The sequence below is a fragment of the Narcine bancroftii genome, chromosome 9, assembly GCF_036971445.1.
Source record: "Narcine bancroftii isolate sNarBan1 chromosome 9, sNarBan1.hap1, whole genome shotgun sequence".
NCBI lineage: Eukaryota > Metazoa > Chordata > Chondrichthyes > Torpediniformes > Narcinidae > Narcine > Narcine bancroftii.
In genome coordinates, this window is record NC_091477.1 from 27071134 (window position 1) to 27091438 (window position 20305).

Consider the following 20305-nt stretch of genomic DNA (forward strand, 5'->3'; position numbering starts at 1 on the left):
ATCTTGATGCACTAAAACAGCATGGACATATCCATCTTTGTTCCTTAAGTCTATCATCAGTTATCTTAGTAAAACTGTCACAAAACATTTTCATATCTTATATTTAGCTCCTATTTTAAACTGGTTAAAACACTGAAACTCTTGCACAATCTATCATCTGCCTTGTGATTTAATCGTGTCACAAAAAGGTGTAATTTGCATGGAGAAAAGCAAGTTAATGTTTGGTATCTTAATTTTCAAATAGTTTGTGATGACCGACCAAACACCTTTTCCCTGACAAGGAGAATGAAAACAAGAAATGAATCTCTATAAAACAAATAATACCAGCAGTATCTATTGTTTTAAATAATTTTAAATTCATCCTTTTGATCCACATAAAAACTTTTCAACTATTTTTCATGTACACACACACACACATATATATGAAAAAAAAACCCAAAAATGCAAATTAAAGTACTTTTCCACCTACTGCAATTACAAATTTTGCAGTTCAGAAAGAGCAGTGCACCGTGGAAATATACACCCAAGGCCTATCCATTCTCTCATTAAGATTGTCAGTAATTTAGTATGTAGACGCTGCTGAAGATCCAGCTGCGCTGGATGGGTCACGTCTCCAGAATGGAGGACCATCGCCTTCCCAAGATCGTGTTATATGGCGAGCTCTCCACTGGCCACCGTGACAGAGGTGCACCAAAGAAAAGGTACAAGGACTGCCTAAAGAAATCTCTTGGTGCCTGCCACATTGACCACCGCCAGTGGGCTGATAACGCCTCAAACCGTGCATCTTGGCGCCTCACAGTTTGGCGGGCAGCAACCTCCTTTGAAGAAGACCGCAGAGCCCACCTCACTGACAAAAGGCAAAGGAGGAAAAACCCAACACCCAACCCCAACCCACCAATTTTCCCCTGCAGCCGCTGCAACCGTGTCTGCCTGTCCCACATCGGACTTGTCAGCCACAAACGAGCCTGCAGCTGACGTGGACTTTTTACCCCCTCCATAAATCTTCGTCCGCGAAGCCAAGCCAAAGAAGGAGACTGCCAAAGTAGGCTTGTATTATCTGCTGAAAGTGCAACTAATTTAGTTTTGCTTCTGTATTATTCATAACTGTTTTTAATCTCAGCTGAATGCTATTTTAAGACGTCACCCCAAACTCTATATTGGACATAGAAAACTGCTGCATTAAATGTTGAATCAGCAAACCAAGACAGGCAGTAATCTTAGTTAACACTCTGTATAGTATTGAAGGTGTATAGGACTCATAGAAGTACTATCAGATGAGAATAATTTATGTAGTTTCTCTTTCATGTGATGTGTCTCATAGCACTACACCAAAGAGTGAGGGTGTGCATTAAGGTGTTTTCCCAAGGTTCAAGCTGACGTTTACTTGTCAATTCACACCAAGCCCAATCAGTTTGAGAATTGGACACAAAGTGAGGTTCCCACCATCGATTAGTGGTGGTGGGCAGAGTACAGCTAATGATTTCTTTCGGCAACCCTGTCTGATTTGGAGGGTAGATCGAGAAGCACGGTCTTTTCACTTTGTGAAGTTTTGATAATAATATGGTTTTATTGGAAACTAATCCTCAATTATTTCAGTGAGTAATTTCTCTTGACAGCAGTATCTGTGATTATGGGAGGCCTATTGCAGTGGTGTGCTTTTAGCACTTTAATGAATGTTAAACGTTCCACATCTATGATCCAGAAAAAAAAGCCAACACTAAGACATGACAAGAACATGGATAAAGTAGTTTTTGGAAACCAAAGGAGATGGAAATGTTTAGTAAACAATGATGATCTAGCCGGCTGATCATTTGGATGGAATTAACACCATATGCACAAGGACACATCATCAGAAGACAGTCAAGAAAATGGAGCAACTGGGTTTGGAGAACCAGAGAAGGTTGGAAAATTTTAATTGTGAGACAATTAATTGCATAAATATAAGCAGCATGTATTGGAGTGATGGTTGTGTAGGACTGAAATATGGGTAGAAGTGTTCAGAATGATTTATCAGGGTAAAGGATGCCATATTATCGAGGGAAACATCAGCCTGTTTGCTCTCCAAGGTGTCGAGGTTTCAGCATGGACTAAATATCTAAAAGCATTAAAAGTAAATGCTCTTTGTAGCAAGGCCAGAAACCGAACTGAGTTGAATGGGGCAATGAAGAATAATGAATAATAATTCTGACAGATTTACAAGGAATCAGGATCAGTATTTTTATTTAATCCTAGATCTTGTTACTTTTTTCAAGTTGAGTTATTATTTATTCATTAAAAGTATGTCAACATTCTAAACATTTATCCTGTTAGTTTTCAAACTATAGGTCATTTTTTTTTTCCAGGACATTTCTTGGTGAGTGACCTGAAATTACCACAATGCATCAACATATGAGTTCATAATTCAAGTCTGCCATTTTTTTCACTTTAAAATCAAAGTAGATTACTTGACTGCAAAATGTTTAATTGAGCTACTTTGTGAAACTCTTTATGGGAACATAATTTTCATGCTTCCCCTCTCTTCCTGATTCCTTAAAAGTAACATGAAATCTGCTCTTTGCTATCTTAAAAACTGAAAATCCTGGAGATATTCATCAGGTCAGATAACATCTGTGGAGAGAGAAACTGAGCTATCAGTTTTGCTTGATGCCTTTTCACCAATACTGACAAAGTCTGAAACAAGCATGCTTGAAGGTGCAGATAGGGGGAAGTTGGAGAGAACCAAGGGAATGATTGTAATAGGATTGAGACTGAGGATCCTGATTACACAAACACTGTTCATGCCATTGAAGAGATGATGAAGATTTGTTGATTGTGACTGATCTGCTTGAAGGAGGTGTAAATGCACACAAAAAAATTTCAGGAGAAAGAAAAGAAAAATGGACAAGATAATGCTGAAACTGGGAGATATAGAATGCTGGTTGGTATCTGAAATTAAATGAATACTGCAAATATTCAGCTGATCAGGCAGAAAAAAAAGCAGGTTACAGACTAAGAAACAAAAATTGCAGATGCTGGAATCTTGAGTGAACGAATTGGAGCTGGAGGAATGAGCAACTCTGGATGCACCGAGTCCCTCCAGCTTCTCTCTGTAAGATCAGGTTACAGCTTTATGTCTTTGGGTGAGAACTGAATCTGGAAAGAGAGGTTATCTGAGATTGAATCCCAGGAGCTGAATGGTACCTAGATGGGAGATGAGGTTAAACAATAAAATCTGTAGACACTGGGGTTGAGTGTAATAGACAAAAGTGCTGGAGAAGCTCAGCGGGCCACACAACATCCAGAGGAGTGTCAAATTCATGTTTTAGGCTTGATCCCTTTGTCAGGAATCTGGGAAAATGGGATTCCTGACAAAGGACACAGGCTCAAAACATTGATTGCCTTTTACTTCCTGTGCATGCTGGGGGACTTGCTGAGTTTCTCTCGCACCTTTGTGCAGATAGAAGATGAAATGTTTTTGACTGGGCTTATGTTTCATCAGAACTGGTAGGAGGTAAAATATTAGCAAATTGAGAACTTGAATGGGATGAAGATTAAAATGACAGGCAACTGGAAGCTCAGGGTCATCCTTCCAGACTGAATAGTAATGTACTGTAAAGCAGTCATTCATCTGTGTTTGATTTCTCTTAAGCTGGCTGAAACCACCAAGTTGAAGCTTGCAATTAAAGTGCTGTGAGAGCTGGCAGAGAGAAGTGGGGAATCGTTATGGGAACTGCTTGTTTGAATACTGAACTGGGAGAAGTGGGAAAGACGTGTCTGGTAATGGAATCCTTTTGAAAGTGGTGGAAATTTCAGAGGACGATCCATTGAACATAGACAGTGCCAAGGTATAAGATCAGAATGAGACAAACTCTGGGGCAAAGGAGCAACTCAGGACAGACTGGGACTGGAAGATATGTAAGAAATGTGGTTCAGTTCTCTATCAACTGTGATATGGGGGAAAAGGCACAGTTAAGGATGACATCTCATATTTTCCCACTTCTGTCTTTGGCTTTATCACCTTGTTCGAAAACCACTAAAATCCTTAATTCAGTGCAGAGCCTATTGTTAATTCTCTGCTCATAACTTGACTACAAGTGGATGAGACCTGAAGGTGAACTAGGCCTCTGTTTTTGTGCACTGGTGATGGTTCCACCTATTGCTTCTTTCTCTTGATGTATGTTACTGCTTTCCCGAACTCAGGAGAAATACAGTTTAAAAAAAAACCCAAGCATCTGGCAAAAAAAATTGTGTAAAATAAATAGGCAAAATGTACATTTTAAAATGGGAGCGTCTCACCGCTATTTCACCAATTATGCAACATGCAATCTCAAGCAACCAGAAAATTCACTTATCCAGCATCTACCAATTTGCAGAGGTGCCAGATTCCAAGGGTTTTACTGTAGTTGGGCCAGGTTACCACATAGTGCTTGAGGAGAATAAATGGACCAGGTTACCACATGGTGCCACAGGAGACTGCATTATCATTGCAAATTGATCTAAAGATGTTATTCTAGATGTTCTCAGATTTAAAATTGATAAATGGTTCTTTTCTTCAGTTCCTACATTGATCCAGCTAAATTTATCTTGAAACAGCTATTTCTCATACTCACCTGGATGATTTTCTGAGTTGAGTTAACTTACCATTCACTGCATGTTCTTCAATCCCAACAAATTCCAATAAGTAGCATACAAATGACAGACACTGTAACATTGAGAGGGAACATTAGCAAATCAGTTACAGGTTTGAGAAAAAAGGAGCAAAATGCTACAAATGTTCAAGTTTAATAAATATTAAAAATAAAGTTCCTAACTCTCTTATATACAAATAATGTACAAAAGAGACTCTTCAGTGGTGCCGCTAAAGTAATTGCAAGTGTAATTGGTGCATGAGTTGCTATTCATACATTGTGAAGGCCAGTAGGTATAAGAAAATTAATTTATGCAATAAGCACAATAAAGCTTTGGAACATAACTTGTTAATTGCTCTTACATTTTAAAATACAATATCTACATTGAGTACACAACAGAATATTTAACTTTGTGTGATGACATACTCATTTTGTCAAATCTGTTTTCTGTTGGGAATAAGAGAGTTAAGCATGTAATCCATAGACTACTCAGAACCAGCATTTTTCTAAGTTGAAAGTGACCCTTTATTACCCCAATGCTTTTCAGTGAGTGAATTAAGAATCATTGAGTCCAGTTTTAGATGTTTCCTGTATTTGGAAATGTATTGTGAGGACGTTGTTGTTCTGGGATAATCTAACATTTATGCTGTTTTGAACTATAGAAAAGCATTTAAGACAAAATCTGGCACAGTATAATCATTGCTGTAAATATTTATAACACTCAGTATATGTCAGACAAAAATGGGTTTAGTTTTGAATGTGAATAGCATTCCTGATGCAAGTTCATATCCAGAAACAAGCCTAACTTTTTCTAGACCTTAGCCCACCATAAAATTCCTAACAATGTTAGGAATGAAGTGCCGTACTTCAATCCACAGATTCCTGGGAAATTTGCGCCATTTGGGTTTTTTTTCAGATGTTCTCCAACCTGTATTTGCCATTTTTACTCTGGTATGATGTTTGTTTTTGTAAGAATGTTAATTAAAAATAGAATCCAGCTACTCTACCATGTGACCTTCTGTTTCAAATAATAGCCATCTGCAAAGATGACTGCTGTTTCCTTATAGTTTTGTTCTGAAACCAATTGCCCTGATTTTAGAAGTGGTGTAAAAATCAAAGTTATAACCAGCTTGGAAGAGATCCAATGAGACATGTAGAGAGTAAGACTAGCCAGGTGACTTACATTGGTGAGGAAAAAAATGGTTTGACTGTAAACATGAACATTGATTTATAAAATATGTGAAATGTATTGTACCGCACGGATGGCAGTCTCTTCAATCTGAGGCGCCTGCAAGCTCACACCAAGACACAAGAGAAACTTGTCCGTGAACTACTCTTTGCAGATGATGCCGCTTTAGTTGCCCATTCAGAGCCAGCTCTTCAGCGCTTGACGTCCTGCTTTGCGGAAACTGCCAAAATGTTTGGCCTGGAAGTCAGCCTGAAGAAAACTGAGGTCCTCCATCAGCCAGCTCCCCACCATGACTACCAGCCCCCCCACATCTCCATCGGGCACACAAAACTCAAAACGGTCAACCAGTTTACCTATCTCGGCTGCACCATTTCATCAGATGCAAGGATCGACAATGAGATAGACAACAGACTCGCCAAGGCAAATAGCGCCTTTGGAAGACTACACAAAAGAGTCTGGAAAAACAACCAACTGAAAAACCTCACAAAGATAAGCGTATACAGAGCCGTTGTCATACCTACACTCCTGTTCGGCTCCGAATCATGGGTCCTCTACCGGCACCACCTACGGCTCCTAGAACGCTTCCACCAGCGTTGTCTCCGCTCCATCCTCAACATCCATTGGAGCGCTCACACCCCTAACGTCGAGGTACTCGAGATGGCAGAGGTCGACAGCATCGAGTCCACGCTGCTGAAGATCCAGCTGAGCTGGATGGGTCACGTCTCCAGAATGGAGGACCATCGCCTTCCCAAGATCGTATTATATGGCGAGCTCTCCACTGGCCACCGTGACAGAGGTGCACCAAAGAAAAGGTACAAGGACTGCCTAAAGAAATCTCTTGGTGCCTGCCACATTGACCACCGCCAGTGGGCTGATAACGCCTCAAACCGTGCATCTTGGCGCCTCACAGTTTGGCGGGCAGCAGCCTCCTTTGAAGAAGACCGCAGAGCCCACCTCACTGACAAAAGGCAAAGGAGGAAAAACCCAACACCCAACCCCAACCAACCAATTTTCCCTTGCAACCGCTGCAATCGTGTCTGCCTGTCCCGCATCGGACTGGTCAGCCACAAACGAGCCTGCAGCTGACGTGGACTTTTTACCCCCTCCATAAATCTTCGTCCGCGAAGCCAAGCCAAAGAAAAAAGAAGAAAGAAAGAGAATAATATTTTAAAATACTGGAACTTCTCTCCAAAGGTTGGAATAGGAGAAAGGATTAGCATGCCCGTGGCTCTGTGAAGCCAAATGGAACGGATAAAAATGCAAATCAACTATGTGATGTTTCTGAGCAATTTCAAATCTGAAATTTTAACATTGTACAAAACCACATTAATTTAAAAGATCACCGTGAACTTGCCTTCCAGCCCTCATCTTTTCAGTTAAGTGCTATAATTTACTACTTTAGACCACTAGAACCTTATAGCTTATAGGAATAATCTTTTTGTACCAAAAAAGAATATTTAGAATTTTGAACGTAGTGCAAATTATTATTAATTTTATCCAAGTATAAACATAATGGAATTTTTTTTACAGTTTTTTCATCTTCTACAATATGTTCAGATTGAGAAATATACACAAGAATATCAGCACCATGTATTTGTAAATCGCTTTTTTTTCCAAAAATTCAGCACAAAGGCATCGTCTGCACACATGCCTAACAAGCGACTTTTACCTTCCATAACCTCAGCCACAATTTGAACTAAAATCGACAAAGATGTTCCTGGGAGGTACAAAAGACCTACCTGTGTGCCATATAAAGTGTGTGTGTATAAAGGGAATCTTCAGCACCATTGTTCAAGGAAATTTACCGCAATTTCCAAAAATTGCTGTAAATATGTTAGTACGTAGTGCAACACGAGCTACAAAGCAGAAGCTAGGAGCAGTGCTCCTCAGCTGAATTACAAAGAAGTAATTATCAAGGGGTTGGTATTTTCTTGTTGGGACAGTGGAAGGGGCCAGCAGGGATACGTGTTTTCTCTTTGTTGGGTTTTCAGCCTGGCAAAGCTATGGGATGTACGCTCCATGCTGAACATTTTACAAGATAGATGACTAAAATTAGAAGTGTTTGCATTATAAATGTATTGATGAATAAAGTCTGCCATTCATTTCAGTTCCAGTTTCTGTCAATAGAGTGAGTTTTCCTTTGTTTTTCATCGGCAAATGATCCATGCTCAAATCTCAGAATGAGGTAAACTGTTGTCCTTCACAGATGAAACATCTTCATCCGAGGAATTTTTCAGAATTTCCTTTCTTTTCATGTCAAGCAGAAACTGTAGTCTGTGGTTGCTGACTATATTTGGCCGTCTTGGAATTATAACTTTATGTCGTGGTATTTTACTGTTACCATTTTTTCCCTTCTGCATCTGCCCAACTGCATTTTTCTCAGCATTGTCCCGTGTTGTATTTAATTTGTGAGAGGTAACAACCCTTGGCTTCCTTGTGGTCTCAGGTAACATGGTTGGTTTAGAATGCTTCAGGGAATCGGTGTTATTGGTCTTATTTGTAATCTGTTGAGACAGTGAATTGCAGAACTTGCAACAAAGCTTGTTGTAGCCAGGAATAGAACAATACCGGGAAAATACATCCACACGGCATAAAATTGACTTGTCCCCATGACAATTTGCTTCTGTGAAGATATTAAGATGAAAAAAAAATTAGAACTTAAGAATATGAAATCAATATTTAATAGGTTTCATTTCTGTCTTGTAACTGTCTTAGATGAAATAGTTGTTTTTGTTGTCTTAACTCAGTTAAGTTACATTAGAAATATTGATATTACAATTTTTAAAGCATGCTTATGTTTTGTATATTTTTGTATCATTTATGTTGTAACTGACTCATTGATTTTACTATAAGAATTTGATCTTCTGTCAAGGAATTAAACTGACTGCATATACCACTTGCAATTTTAGATACATAAATCAAGGAATTTTTTTTAATATGGACTTTTTCCTGTTTCAACAAAGTGAAAACCGCAGGTTTTCTCTAAAATACTGTTAACTCTTTCCTCAGATGCCAAAAAGATAATCTACTATTTGGTTAGAAAAATGCCTTTAGCCTCCAGAATTTGTATTTGAATATTTCCTATGTAAATGATAGTCTCTTTGTGTATTGCTAATATTTGTTTAAAATTTTCTAATGACCAGCTGGTTTAGTTCAAAAAATTGAAAAATAGACAATATATTATTTCTTGACATTGATTTTCATTTATTTGCAGAAATTAATGACAGACTGGAGTAACACAAGACCCCATATCTCCATTGGTAAGAAAATGCATTTAAGTGTACAAGATCACAGTTACTTTGGTAACACTGCCACCAATTTTACAAAAAAAAAATCTTGAAATGAGTGATAGAAACTGAAATGGCACATGTTCATGATTTTTAATTATCAATAAATTATCCCTGATAAACCAAAGTGCATGTTAGTATAGTGCACATTATACTGAGTAGGCATGATTGCACCGTCTGTGACCACTGCCACATAGTTAACCTATTTAAAACTTTGACTTGAACAGAATTAATAACTGAGCATATCAGAACAACACCAAATTAAGTCACATGTAACACTTTCAGTGCAATACTTGTGGCTCATCAGTTCTCTTTGATTACAAGACTTAAAACATCTTAAAATTTCCACTAATAGGCTCACAAAAGTTTGTTATGTGATCACATGACAGAGACATGGTCAAAGTGCTTTCATTTTCTCCCTCACGAATGACTGTTTTTGAAGCAATTTCTGCTATAATGTTTTTTTTTTAAATAGCTTGCAAGTGTTTAACTTTTTTTAACCAATGTTGTAGAACGCTTTCTACATTCCAAGCATTAGTGATCGTTTACATCTTCTTCCAAATATGGAAGTAATATTTGTCATAGTGAATCAAGAGATGGGTTCAGTCCATAAAATATTTCCTGGAGTCTGTAGCAGTAGCAAAAAAAGTTGTAACATTTGTCCTTAGATAAGGCATTTTTCTAAACAAAATAAACTTTGTGCTACTGTATTGCAATTTAGCTATGTCAAAAGTGTCTTGGTGACTACATTAACCAATTAAAATATGCAAATCATGCAAAAGATAAAAATGAAACCATTTACTTGCTACTGTGCAACAGAGCAGAAGCCATTTATCCTCCTTCGATGCTATGAAATGCAACAGCACAAAGTTGAGCAGTAGAAACCTAACTCAGAATGCAATAAATGCAAGAGAGAGAGAACTATTCATTTAGGTCAGAGCATAAATTTCCGTCAGTGATTTTAACAAAGTACAAGAGGTCTAGAAAGAAATGTGAGCACAAGATGCCAGTATTGTGATGTGATCACATTCACAATAAGTTTCTCAGTCTCTGTCAAATTGAGACTGCTTCATTAGAGCCGGTTTTCAAGCAAACCGAAGCAAGCCGAAGACAGTTCCCATTCAGAGGCTTGCAATGTACTGGGGAATTCCTCCATCAATGTGTGAAGTCCTCAGTTTTGCCCCTCCACCACTAGTGCTGCACTAGCACTCGAGAAGAGACAGGCTATGCACCAGGAGCCAGTAGAAGAATTAGAACCAGGATGCAGATGCCAATCAGAGAAATGCATAATGATGAGAAAAGGACACAGAGAAAGGCACGATCCATGTGAGAGATTGCATGCATTGAAAACCAGGATCAGAGTTAGAATGTGATTTACTTGTCGAAATTTTCTGCATAGGATACTCTGGATCTGGACGAGAGAGCCACTGGATTAGGGTCTTTCCTTTGGAGGATGTTCGTGATGTTTGTTGAGAGGAGTTTTCTAAAGAAATGAAAAGATCAAAACAAACATGATGTACATAATCTGTTGTTTGGCACACATTCACATTTCACTTTAATTTCAAAGCAAATTAAAGATCTGGATTGTGCATAGCTAAATACTATTTTAATGATTTTTTTTAACCTGTTACAGGCTAGGAGTTGTATTAAAGCTACAACAATTTGCTCTACTGGTATGGTAGCAATTATATCCATGGTTTTCCCACAGTAATATAACAGGTATGGGTTCCTTAAGCACACATAAAGGACATCATTTGGATCTTGGAGTGTTCCAGCATGGAAAAAGGCCCTTTCGCTCAGTCCACACCAACTATCTCAGTCATTTACAATGATCTCACTTTATTTTCCTCACATTACCATCAGGCTTTCTCCAATTCAACCATTCATCTACTCATGGACAATCTACAACTGACAATGAGCATGTTTTTGGGGTGCGCGAGGAACTCAGCACACCTAGCAGGACCCCACACGGTGACAGACAGTGTTGGGAGTTTTGGACTGATGCTGGATCGCAGAAACTGCGAGGATGCAGCTCCATTACTTGCAAGGTAATAAGTAAAGGATTTGATAGAGGAGATGAGAATATGCTTCAATTCTGCTGGAGACAATAAATATGTGATTAATCATCCCCATGAACCCCTTTTACTCCAAACATGGTGGGCATTGGAGGTGTCCTAAAAAAGGGCATGGAGAATGCCTCACAGGAGTGGGAGGTGTAGGAAGTTTTGGGAATGGACTGGTTGGGAAATAGAGAGGTTCCTCTAGTGGAAGATCAGGGATGATTGCAAGGCTATGGTTATTGAGGGAGGCAATTGAGAGCAAGCTTGGAGAAGGAGTGGGTTAGAATTTAGATTGGTTGGGGGAAAAATGGATCTTATGGCTGTGGGAGTTTTACCATTTGGGGAAAATATGAAGCTGAGATTATGGCAATGCTTCTATTGGCAGGTGGCAGGATCTGAATGCCTGAGGAAGAGGATAAGACTGAGAATGAAGGTAACAGTTTCTGGGAAATCTGCCTGGGGAAAAAAATCTCTTGAACACTCTCTGCCCATGTAAGGCTTTTTCCCTATGAGAAACTAAAATGGGCTTCAATCCTCTCATTTAGACCAGGTTTCAAAGTGCATGGTCCATGCTGCCCATGTATGCTTTAAAAGCAGATGTTCTTTTGACATAATTGTCACTTCTCAGTGGAGAGTGCTCGTTCCACATAGTGCAACATACATGCAGTGAACTAAGAATAAAATCTAGAGGAGCACTGAGTATCCAGTCATGTTTAACATTTGTATCTGATTTTTAAAAATACATCACAATGCATACAGAATCAATGAGTGATGCAATAGAATTTTAGTTTGAAATGGTTTTGCAAGCATTTGAACGTTCAACCTCAGTTGAACCTTGTATTCTGCTCCCAAATTGAAAAAGTTACAGGTTGGAAATGGACAAAATTCTACACTTCAATTCTTTTGTTTGCATTGAACCTTGATTTTTATTGGGAAAACCACAAATATGGAATTTATCTGAAGGTGAATATTAATTGATCATTGAAAGTGGTGTTATTTAAATGACTTACTTTGACAAGTGGACATTCGACAATCACGTATAGTATCTGGCTTTTCTTCTTCACATTGCCCGATCATATTGTCCCTTGTTCGGCATACTGCCAGTCTCTCTTGTGTACCATTTCCACAGGTTACTGAACACTAACAAAACACAGGGTTACACAATTGTGAATGTCATCAAGGAAAGCGGAGGCCATGACTCCTGCAATATAAGGAAATGTGAGTAAAATCTGGAGAGGCAAGATCACAGGTGCTGAAATCTTCAGCAAAAACAAACAGCTGGAGGAATTCAACATGCCAGGCAACATCTATGAAGGGACACAGACAATGTTTCAGGTTCAAACCTTGCTTCAGTACTCTGCAAAATGGGAGCAGATTGATTCAATGCAAATTGAATGCAGGCAGATTTATATAAAGAGGTTGACCAGAGATTTCCAATGAAGTATTGTGAATACACAACAAATCTTTATCATTAACAGATGGATAATAGTTCATTCTACCAGCGATATGAGAACAAGTGATTAACCTTGATCTGGATTTCTTGTAGATTCAGAAATTTAAAAAAAGATAATCAGCCATAGTTGGCCTGTGAAATAATTCATTGGATCCAGTGAAATGCAATATAGAATAGATAGTTAAAAGGTCATGCAGCATGGAAACAGGCCCTTTGGCTCATCTTGCCCACGCTGATCTCAATGTCCCACCTGGTTGTATTTGGCCAATAATCCCTCTGATTCTATCTCATCCATTTTTATTAAGCATTGCAATAATACCTGCCTCAATCATTTCTTCCAACAGTCTATTGCATACATATCCCACACCCATAAGCTTCCTGACAAATTTTTCCCCTTCAACTTAAATTTATTCAGGGCAAAATATTCCTTGTGTTCACCTGATCTATTTCTCCCATGATTTTGTCAAGTTAAGTCAAGTCTATTATGATCTGACACAAGTACAACCTGACGAAACAGTGCTCCAGTCCAAAGCGGACATACGACCAGCCATAATACGCATACAGACAAACAATACATATGCAGGACAATTATCCATCTATACAAATAAATACTGTTTCATGAATATGAGAGTCTCGGATGGTTAGTGTGAGCAGTGCCTTTGGTCATTCAGCAGTCTGCCCATGCAAAGAAGCTGTTCCTCAGCCGAAAGGTACTGATTCTGATACTCCTGTAACTCTTTCCTGATGAGAGCAACTAAAAGAAGCTGTTTGCAGGGTGTAAGGGATCCTCAGTGATTTTGCGAGTCCTCTGTGCCAGGAAATAATTGCAAATATTTTCCAAAGGAAAACACAGGCACAATACTGTTTGGGGCAACACAGCTTTATTCTACTCACATAACTATCTAGTTGGCTGCTAGCTGTGCTTACAGTGTGATCCCGGGGAGAAAAGAGAGAAAGAGCCCACGGTTGGGACCTCGGCTTTGTACCAATGGGCCCTCTGGGTCCACCTGGTGGCCGAGTGATGTACTGCATCATATCACATCCTCTTCAGACAAGGATCACAGTAGATCACGTTGAAAGTGGGAGGGAAACATCATTCATCCTCTCTGCCACTCTTATGGTTCTGTGGATTGACTTCTGATCCATTTCTTTGCAGCAACTGTACCACACTGTGATGTAGCCGGCCAGGTCGTTCACAATAGAGCTCCTGTAGAAGACTGACATAACTGTGACTGGTTGCCTTTCCCTCTTAAGTCTTCTCAGGAAGTGTGGTCACTGTTGCGCCTTCCTGACAAGTGAGTGTCCATGATAGGGTTAGGATTATCTCCTTTGTCTTGTCCACAATGAGACTCAGGTTGTTATTCTCACACCATTTCACAAGATTTCCCACCTCTTCAGTGTGGTGCGAAACGTCATTGTTGCTGATGAGGCCAACTACTGTTGCATCATCTGCAAACTTTATGACACTGTTGGAGATGAAACTGGTGAAGCAGTTTGTGGGCCAGTAGTATAAATAGGAGTGGGCTGAGCACACTGCCCTGAGGTGCGCCAATGCTCAACGTGATGGTACTTGATGTTCTGCTACCAACCCAGACAGGCTTTGTATACCTCAATGAGATCACCCCCTTATCCTCCTGCACTCCAAGAGTAAAGCCCTAGCCTGCTCAACCTCTCCCCATAGCTCAGGCTCCTGAGTCCTGGCACCTTCTCCAGCCTGACAACATCTTTCCTGCAGCAAGATGTCCTAAACTGCACATCACTCCAAAAGGGGCTTCACCAATGTCTTGTACAACTGCAACATGACCTCCAAATTTCTGTACTCAATATTCCGAACGAGGAAGGCCAATATAACCAAAAAACATTTTGACCACCCTATCTGCCTGTGACACAACTTGAAAGGTACTATGACCATGCATTGCTAGATCCCATGCTCCGCAACACTCCCTGCCATTCATCCTGTAGGTCTTACCCATATTAGTCCTCCCAAAATTTCTCTCCATTAAATTTCACCAACTAACCCTCTGCTCACTTGCTTAACTAATCAGGATCCAGCTGCATCCTCTGGCAACCATCTTCGTTGTCTAAAATACCAGACACTTTAGCATCATCCACAAATTTGCAAATCATTGATATAGAAGACAAACAGCAATAGGCTCATCACTGAATCCTATGGCACAGCACTCCGGTTCGAAAAGCAACCTTACACTATGGCTACTTTGATGAAGGGCTCAAGCCTGACATGCCAATTATGTATCTTTATCTTTGCTATATAAAGGACACTGTTTGACCAGCTGAGTTTTTCCAGCTGCGTGTTTTTGCTTCAACCACAGTGCAGCTTTTCATGTTTTACTTCCACTATCAACCTCTGCTTTCTACCATGGAGCCCATTTTCTATCCAAATACAATTCTTAAATTTGGCCTTTCAAGCCAGAATTGAACCAGCAACCTAAAAAGACCAAAAGTTTCTCTTAGTGACAATGTACGAGCAGATCGGTGGCAATTTCACTGTTGAGCACCAATCAGAATGGTTTGCTGAAGGTTCTCATACCAAGTAAAACAAGGCAATATCAATTTCCCAGTCACTTACTGTACTGATTTCCCAGAACAATGCAATTAAAAAAAAGTCGTGTCAACATACCTGTGACCAAGCCCCTATTCTCCACTGTGCAGGACAAAGCTCTCGATTACAAGGTTTTCTAGTCTCAGGCCGATCCCCACCGCAATACTTGCTGTGCACCGAGCGATTGATACCATCATGAAGTAGTTGTACGCAATGCACAGTGCGGATCTGATATCCAGATTTGCCACAAGTTCTGGTACATGCCTCCCATTGCCCTGTAATCCATCTGAAAATCATAAGATGTCCATTTAAAAGTCAACACCGTGTGTTGTGAACTAAATATCCTTCCTAGGAACAGGAGAAGGCCAAAAATGGCCCATCGAGCCTGCTCTGCCATTCAATAAGATCATGGCTGATCTAATTTAAGACCTAACTCCACCTACCTGCTGAGTACTCTTGCCATCTTAGGAAATAATATTTTAAAATGGGACTCAAGTGCTACAATATTGCTTTTAAGTGTTAATTATGGCCTTTTCAGGAAATACATGTAGAAGTGATCTCCATACACTACTTCCAATAGCATATAGGGCAGTGAGAATATCACTGCAACAACCCTCACATTCCTGAACCAAAAATAAAAACTATTTATTTTGATTCGGAGAAATGCAGTCAGTAAAAGGGATAATTTTGTCCTAACATTCACTTAGAAGATCAGAACTAAATTTAAAAGAAAGAACACTTGCTTAAAGGCTACACCTGATTTGGGGTGTGAATGTCAGTGGGGCTGAAAGGGGTAAATCGCTGTGGGGGAGGATTTACAGAAGGCCTTTGATAAGTTGCCATGTGATCGTTTGAATGGGCAATTGGCGAATGAAAGAACACAAAATAGGCCTAAATGGGTTAGTTTTGGATTGACAGTCACTCGTGGGATGATACAGACATCAGCATGAAGGTTGAACTATTTACAATCTATAAATTGGTGGCTTCTTTGAAGGGATGGAGGGCACTTCAGCCAAATTTTCTACTGCTGCAAAGATAGCTGAGTTGTCGATTCTGAGGAACACAAAAGGGTTCAGTGCACGAGTTAGATATCGGCAGGAGGAGTGTAATGTGGAAAAATGCGGTTATTCATTTTGAAAGATTTAATGAAAAAGCAAATTATGTTTTAAACAGAGTGAGGCTACAAAACATTGGAGTGCAAAGGGATCTGGAAGACCTAATCTCTGATAGAGCAAGTAATTAGGGTGAATGCTTGCCCTAACTAAAAAAGTACAAAAATAATTACATCTTGAAACAACTTTCCAAAGTGCTTGGAGAAACTGCAGTTGATATAGTGTCTTACCAATCATATTTGAGGGTGTATCTGCATGGGAGGCAGTGCGGAGAAGATCCATGAGGGTTTAATTCCTCCAAAGAGAGGTTGCTCTTTGAAGAGGGATTGAGCCAATCCTCAATGGAATTCAGAGGAAAGAGAGATGATCCTAATGAGACACGAAACTCGGAAAAGAATTGAGAGGGGATAGCTGAGAGAATATTTTTCCAAAATAGAGGTATGTAGAACTAGGGGCAGCAGTTCACCTATTTCAGACAGGGATGAGGGGAATTTCTCTTCCTAAAAGATTGTTTCACATTAGAACTTTAGTCCAGAGAGATATGGAGGTTAAATCATTAACTACATTCAAAATGGAAACTTAGAGATATTTGAAATACAAGAGAGTCAAAATATATGGGGAGAGGTTTAAAAATTGACGCTGAGGATGAGACTGGATCAGTTATGATTTTCTTGAATGGAATAGCATGTTCAAGGGGCTGGCTGGCCTGCTCCTGCTTTAGTTCTGAAGAATAATTAGGAAATAAGCCTGAACCATAATTAGCTTTTAAACAACAGACTACCTTGGCTTTTCCTCCCTGCTATTTGTCGGTGTTAGATAATTAGATTTAATTACATGCATTGGCAGTAGGAAACTGGATCAGTTTTGGCAAATTTACCATGCCCTGGCTTTCCGGGTCGGCAGTTGCTAATGGCTTTTGATAGTCTCCAGACCAGAAACTGGGAGATGGCCTTCAAGAAAACTGAGATGATGGTGTGATAAGAGTGTGAAGGGATTGTGAACCAAGGGCATTGAAAGCTTCTATGAAGTTAAAGTAAGTGAGGAGAGCATTGGAATATCTGGCTCAGGAGGAAATTAAGGACAAGAGGTTGAGCATATAATGGAATAAAGTGCCTCTGAATGAAATGACTGAGGGCTATATGGAACAGAGAAATAGCAAGGAGAATCTTACTCTTCCTGGTCACTTACACAGGCTGGGAGCACTCCTGCAAGTTGCACATTCGACGGATTGACTTTGGTTTTTTTCTTGCATCACAGAAACGTCGATTAATCATTTTGGAATCAGCCTTCCTGCGACAGCCATATCGTGTAAACTGAGAACCTTAGCAAAATCAATCACCTCTATCAGAATAAAGATCTTAAACATCAAACTTTTATAGAATACTCATACTCTTTAAATTGTTCAAATAAAATCTTTTTATAAATTATTATTTAATAATTGCAAAACAATTGAAATGTAATGTCTTGATCAAATATTAGAACATTTTTTCATGGCAATTGAATCAAATAATGATTAAAATTTATTAGCTTATCATGAACGTTTGCTCCACCAGCAGTACAAAGTCAGGTTTATTTTAATTTCAGGTTTGGCCTTTGCAGCATAGCGGTTAACACAACACCTTTACAGCGCCAGCAATAGGGACCAGGGTTCGACCCAGTGTTGCACATTCTCCCCAGGTCTGTGTGGGTTTTCCCCGGGGTCTCCAGTTTCCTCCCACTATTCAAAATGTACCAGGAGGTGTAGGTGAATTGGATGTCAATTGGGCGGCACAGACTCGTGGGCTGAAACGGCCTGTTACTTTCTAAATTTAAAAATCTAAAACGATATCGTTTGGGTCTTTTGAATGCAAAGCTTCAATATTAAAATCATATGCAATTCAAAGTGTTTTTAGTCCCTATTGCATTCCTATCATGAAATAAATGACCAGCAAAACCTGTTAATGTTTTTGAAGCAAAAGGTAAAACCTTGCACCAATTTAATTTGTGTCATTTAGAGAGCCACCATGGAGGTCATCTAATACTTGCATATTAAATTACCATGAGTGGATGTCCAATATCACAAGATCTTTGAACACCATCTCCAATAAACTAGTAGTGTTCAAATATAGCTTTGCTGAAATCTCTTAAGGCAAGCCCCATTTTAGAGATTATTTCAATCAGAACGAGGTGTGCAGTGCCTAGTACCAGATTCTGCTGTCCTTTACAAGTCAACTAAAAGTTGAAGTAGATATGAAAGAATGTACAAGGGCCTTTGTTTTAGAATAGACGACCTTTGCATTTTCTAAAACAAAGCCAACATTGAGTATGAAGGGAATCAACATGTAACTCCTGGGGTATAAAAATTAGTATCCAGTAAAGTACTGATTCTAAACCAGAAATACAACAAGTGGACTCATTTGTGAATAATTAACCACCACATAATTAAATCATTGGTTCATATAGGTTATATTTGTCTATTAGTTTGCTACAACTTACCTCCTCCACATTGTTTGGAGCACTGGGACCATTTCTTCAGAGCCCATTCAAATGTAGCCATATCTTCTTGCAAAACTTCATTAGTCATCGTGGCCAAATGGTCCTCATGAATTGTGTATTTATAAGTCAGGGAAGATTTGGTATCACCATGAGGCATCATCTAATTTTTGTAAAGAAAGCCACAAGGATGCTTTAGTCATAATAAAATCTGGAATCAAACTACAACAAACAGAAGCATAGCAATGAAAAGAGAAAATGTTTTAGCTCAACCACTTACCCTTGAACTCATTGTTCTTTTGAAACATGCTTGATATTGATGAGAAAAGATATGAATTAGATACCACTGCAACTATATACATGGACGGCACAGTGGTTAGCGCAACGCTGTTACAGCGCCAGCGATCGGGACCAGGCTTTGAATCCTGCACTGTCTGTAAGGAGTTTGTATGTTCTCCTCATGTCTGTATGGGCTTTGCCCGAGGGCATAGGTTTCCTCCAACTGTTCGAAGCACATGGGGCTTGTAGGTGAGTTGGGTGTGATTGGGTGGCACGGGTTCATGGGCTGGAAGGGCCTGTTATTGTGATGTATGTCTAAATTTAAAATTTAAATAAAAAAGCATGTCAATATGAAGTTGACTTTTGAAAACCATTTTTTCCTTCCTGAACACTAATCCATTGAGGAGAAACCAAACGCTTAATAAATGAAGAGTTTTTAAGGAGGAGGAATAATGATAGATTTAAAATCAGAGGTGCTGAGGTAGGAAATGTGGGGCACGAAGTGTTGCCACATAAAGACATGGGTGACAATCGTAACACCACAAAAAAGTAGGACCATATGGCTTCACCATTTCATCATGTCTGATTTTTCCCTTTCAACCCATTATCCTACCTTCTCACCAAGACCTAATCAAGAACTTAGATACCTCTGCTTTAAATATACCCAATGACCTGCCCTCCACAGTCGACTGTAGCAACCAATTAATCATCTCTGGCTAAAGAAATTCCTCCTCATCTCTATTCTAAAGGGACGTCTTTTTATTCTGTGCCTGTGTCTTCTGTCCTAGACTCATCCCCACTGAAAAGATTTTCCCCATGTCCACTCTCTCCAGGCCTTTCAATATTCGGTAGTTTTCAATGAGATCTCCCTCTCATCCTTCTAAATTCCAGAAAGTACAGACCCAGAGCCATCAAATGCATTAACATGCGACCCCGCCATCATCCTTGTAAAGCTCCTCTGGACCTTCTCCAATGTCAGGACATCTTTCTTTAGATACTGAGCCCAAAACTGCTCTCAATATTCTAAATGTGGTCTTTTCAAGCCTCAGCATTATATCCTTGTTTTTATATTCCAGACCTCTTGAATGCCAACACTGTATTTGCCTTCCTTTTCAGTGATTCAACCTGCTAGTCAACCTTAAGAATATCAATTCCTTTTGGACCTTTGATTTCTGAATTTTCTCCCCATTTAGAAAATAATCTATGCCTTTATTTCTTCTATCAAAGTTCATGACCATACTCTTCCCTACACTGTATTCCAGTTGCTCCTACTTTGCCCATTCTCC

At 39.4% G+C, this 20305-nt stretch overlaps 1 protein-coding gene across 3 annotated transcripts in view; it reads right to left on the reverse strand.

Moving 5' to 3' along the window:
- Window positions 1–20305, reverse strand: part of LOC138743350 (A disintegrin and metalloproteinase with thrombospondin motifs 2-like) — a 273394-nt gene that overhangs the window by 2960 nt on the left and 250129 nt on the right. For 2 of the 3 annotated variants that reach the window (XM_069898570.1, XM_069898569.1), the window contains exons 18-23: window positions 18744–18903; window positions 17457–17589; window positions 15235–15442; window positions 12154–12283; window positions 10462–10566; window positions 7272–8419 (exon numbers count right to left, since the gene is read on the reverse strand). In XM_069898570.1, coding sequence (XP_069754671.1) covers window positions 7965–8419; window positions 10462–10566; window positions 12154–12283; window positions 15235–15442; window positions 17457–17589; window positions 18744–18903 — 1191 coding nt within the window. In that variant the 3' untranslated portion in view covers window positions 7272–7964. Of the gene's footprint in view, window positions 1–4620; window positions 4682–7271; window positions 8420–10461; window positions 10567–12153; window positions 12284–15234; window positions 15443–17456; window positions 17590–18743; window positions 18904–20305 lie in introns of those variants that run through there. The other variant, XM_069898571.1, reaches the window with a different exon arrangement.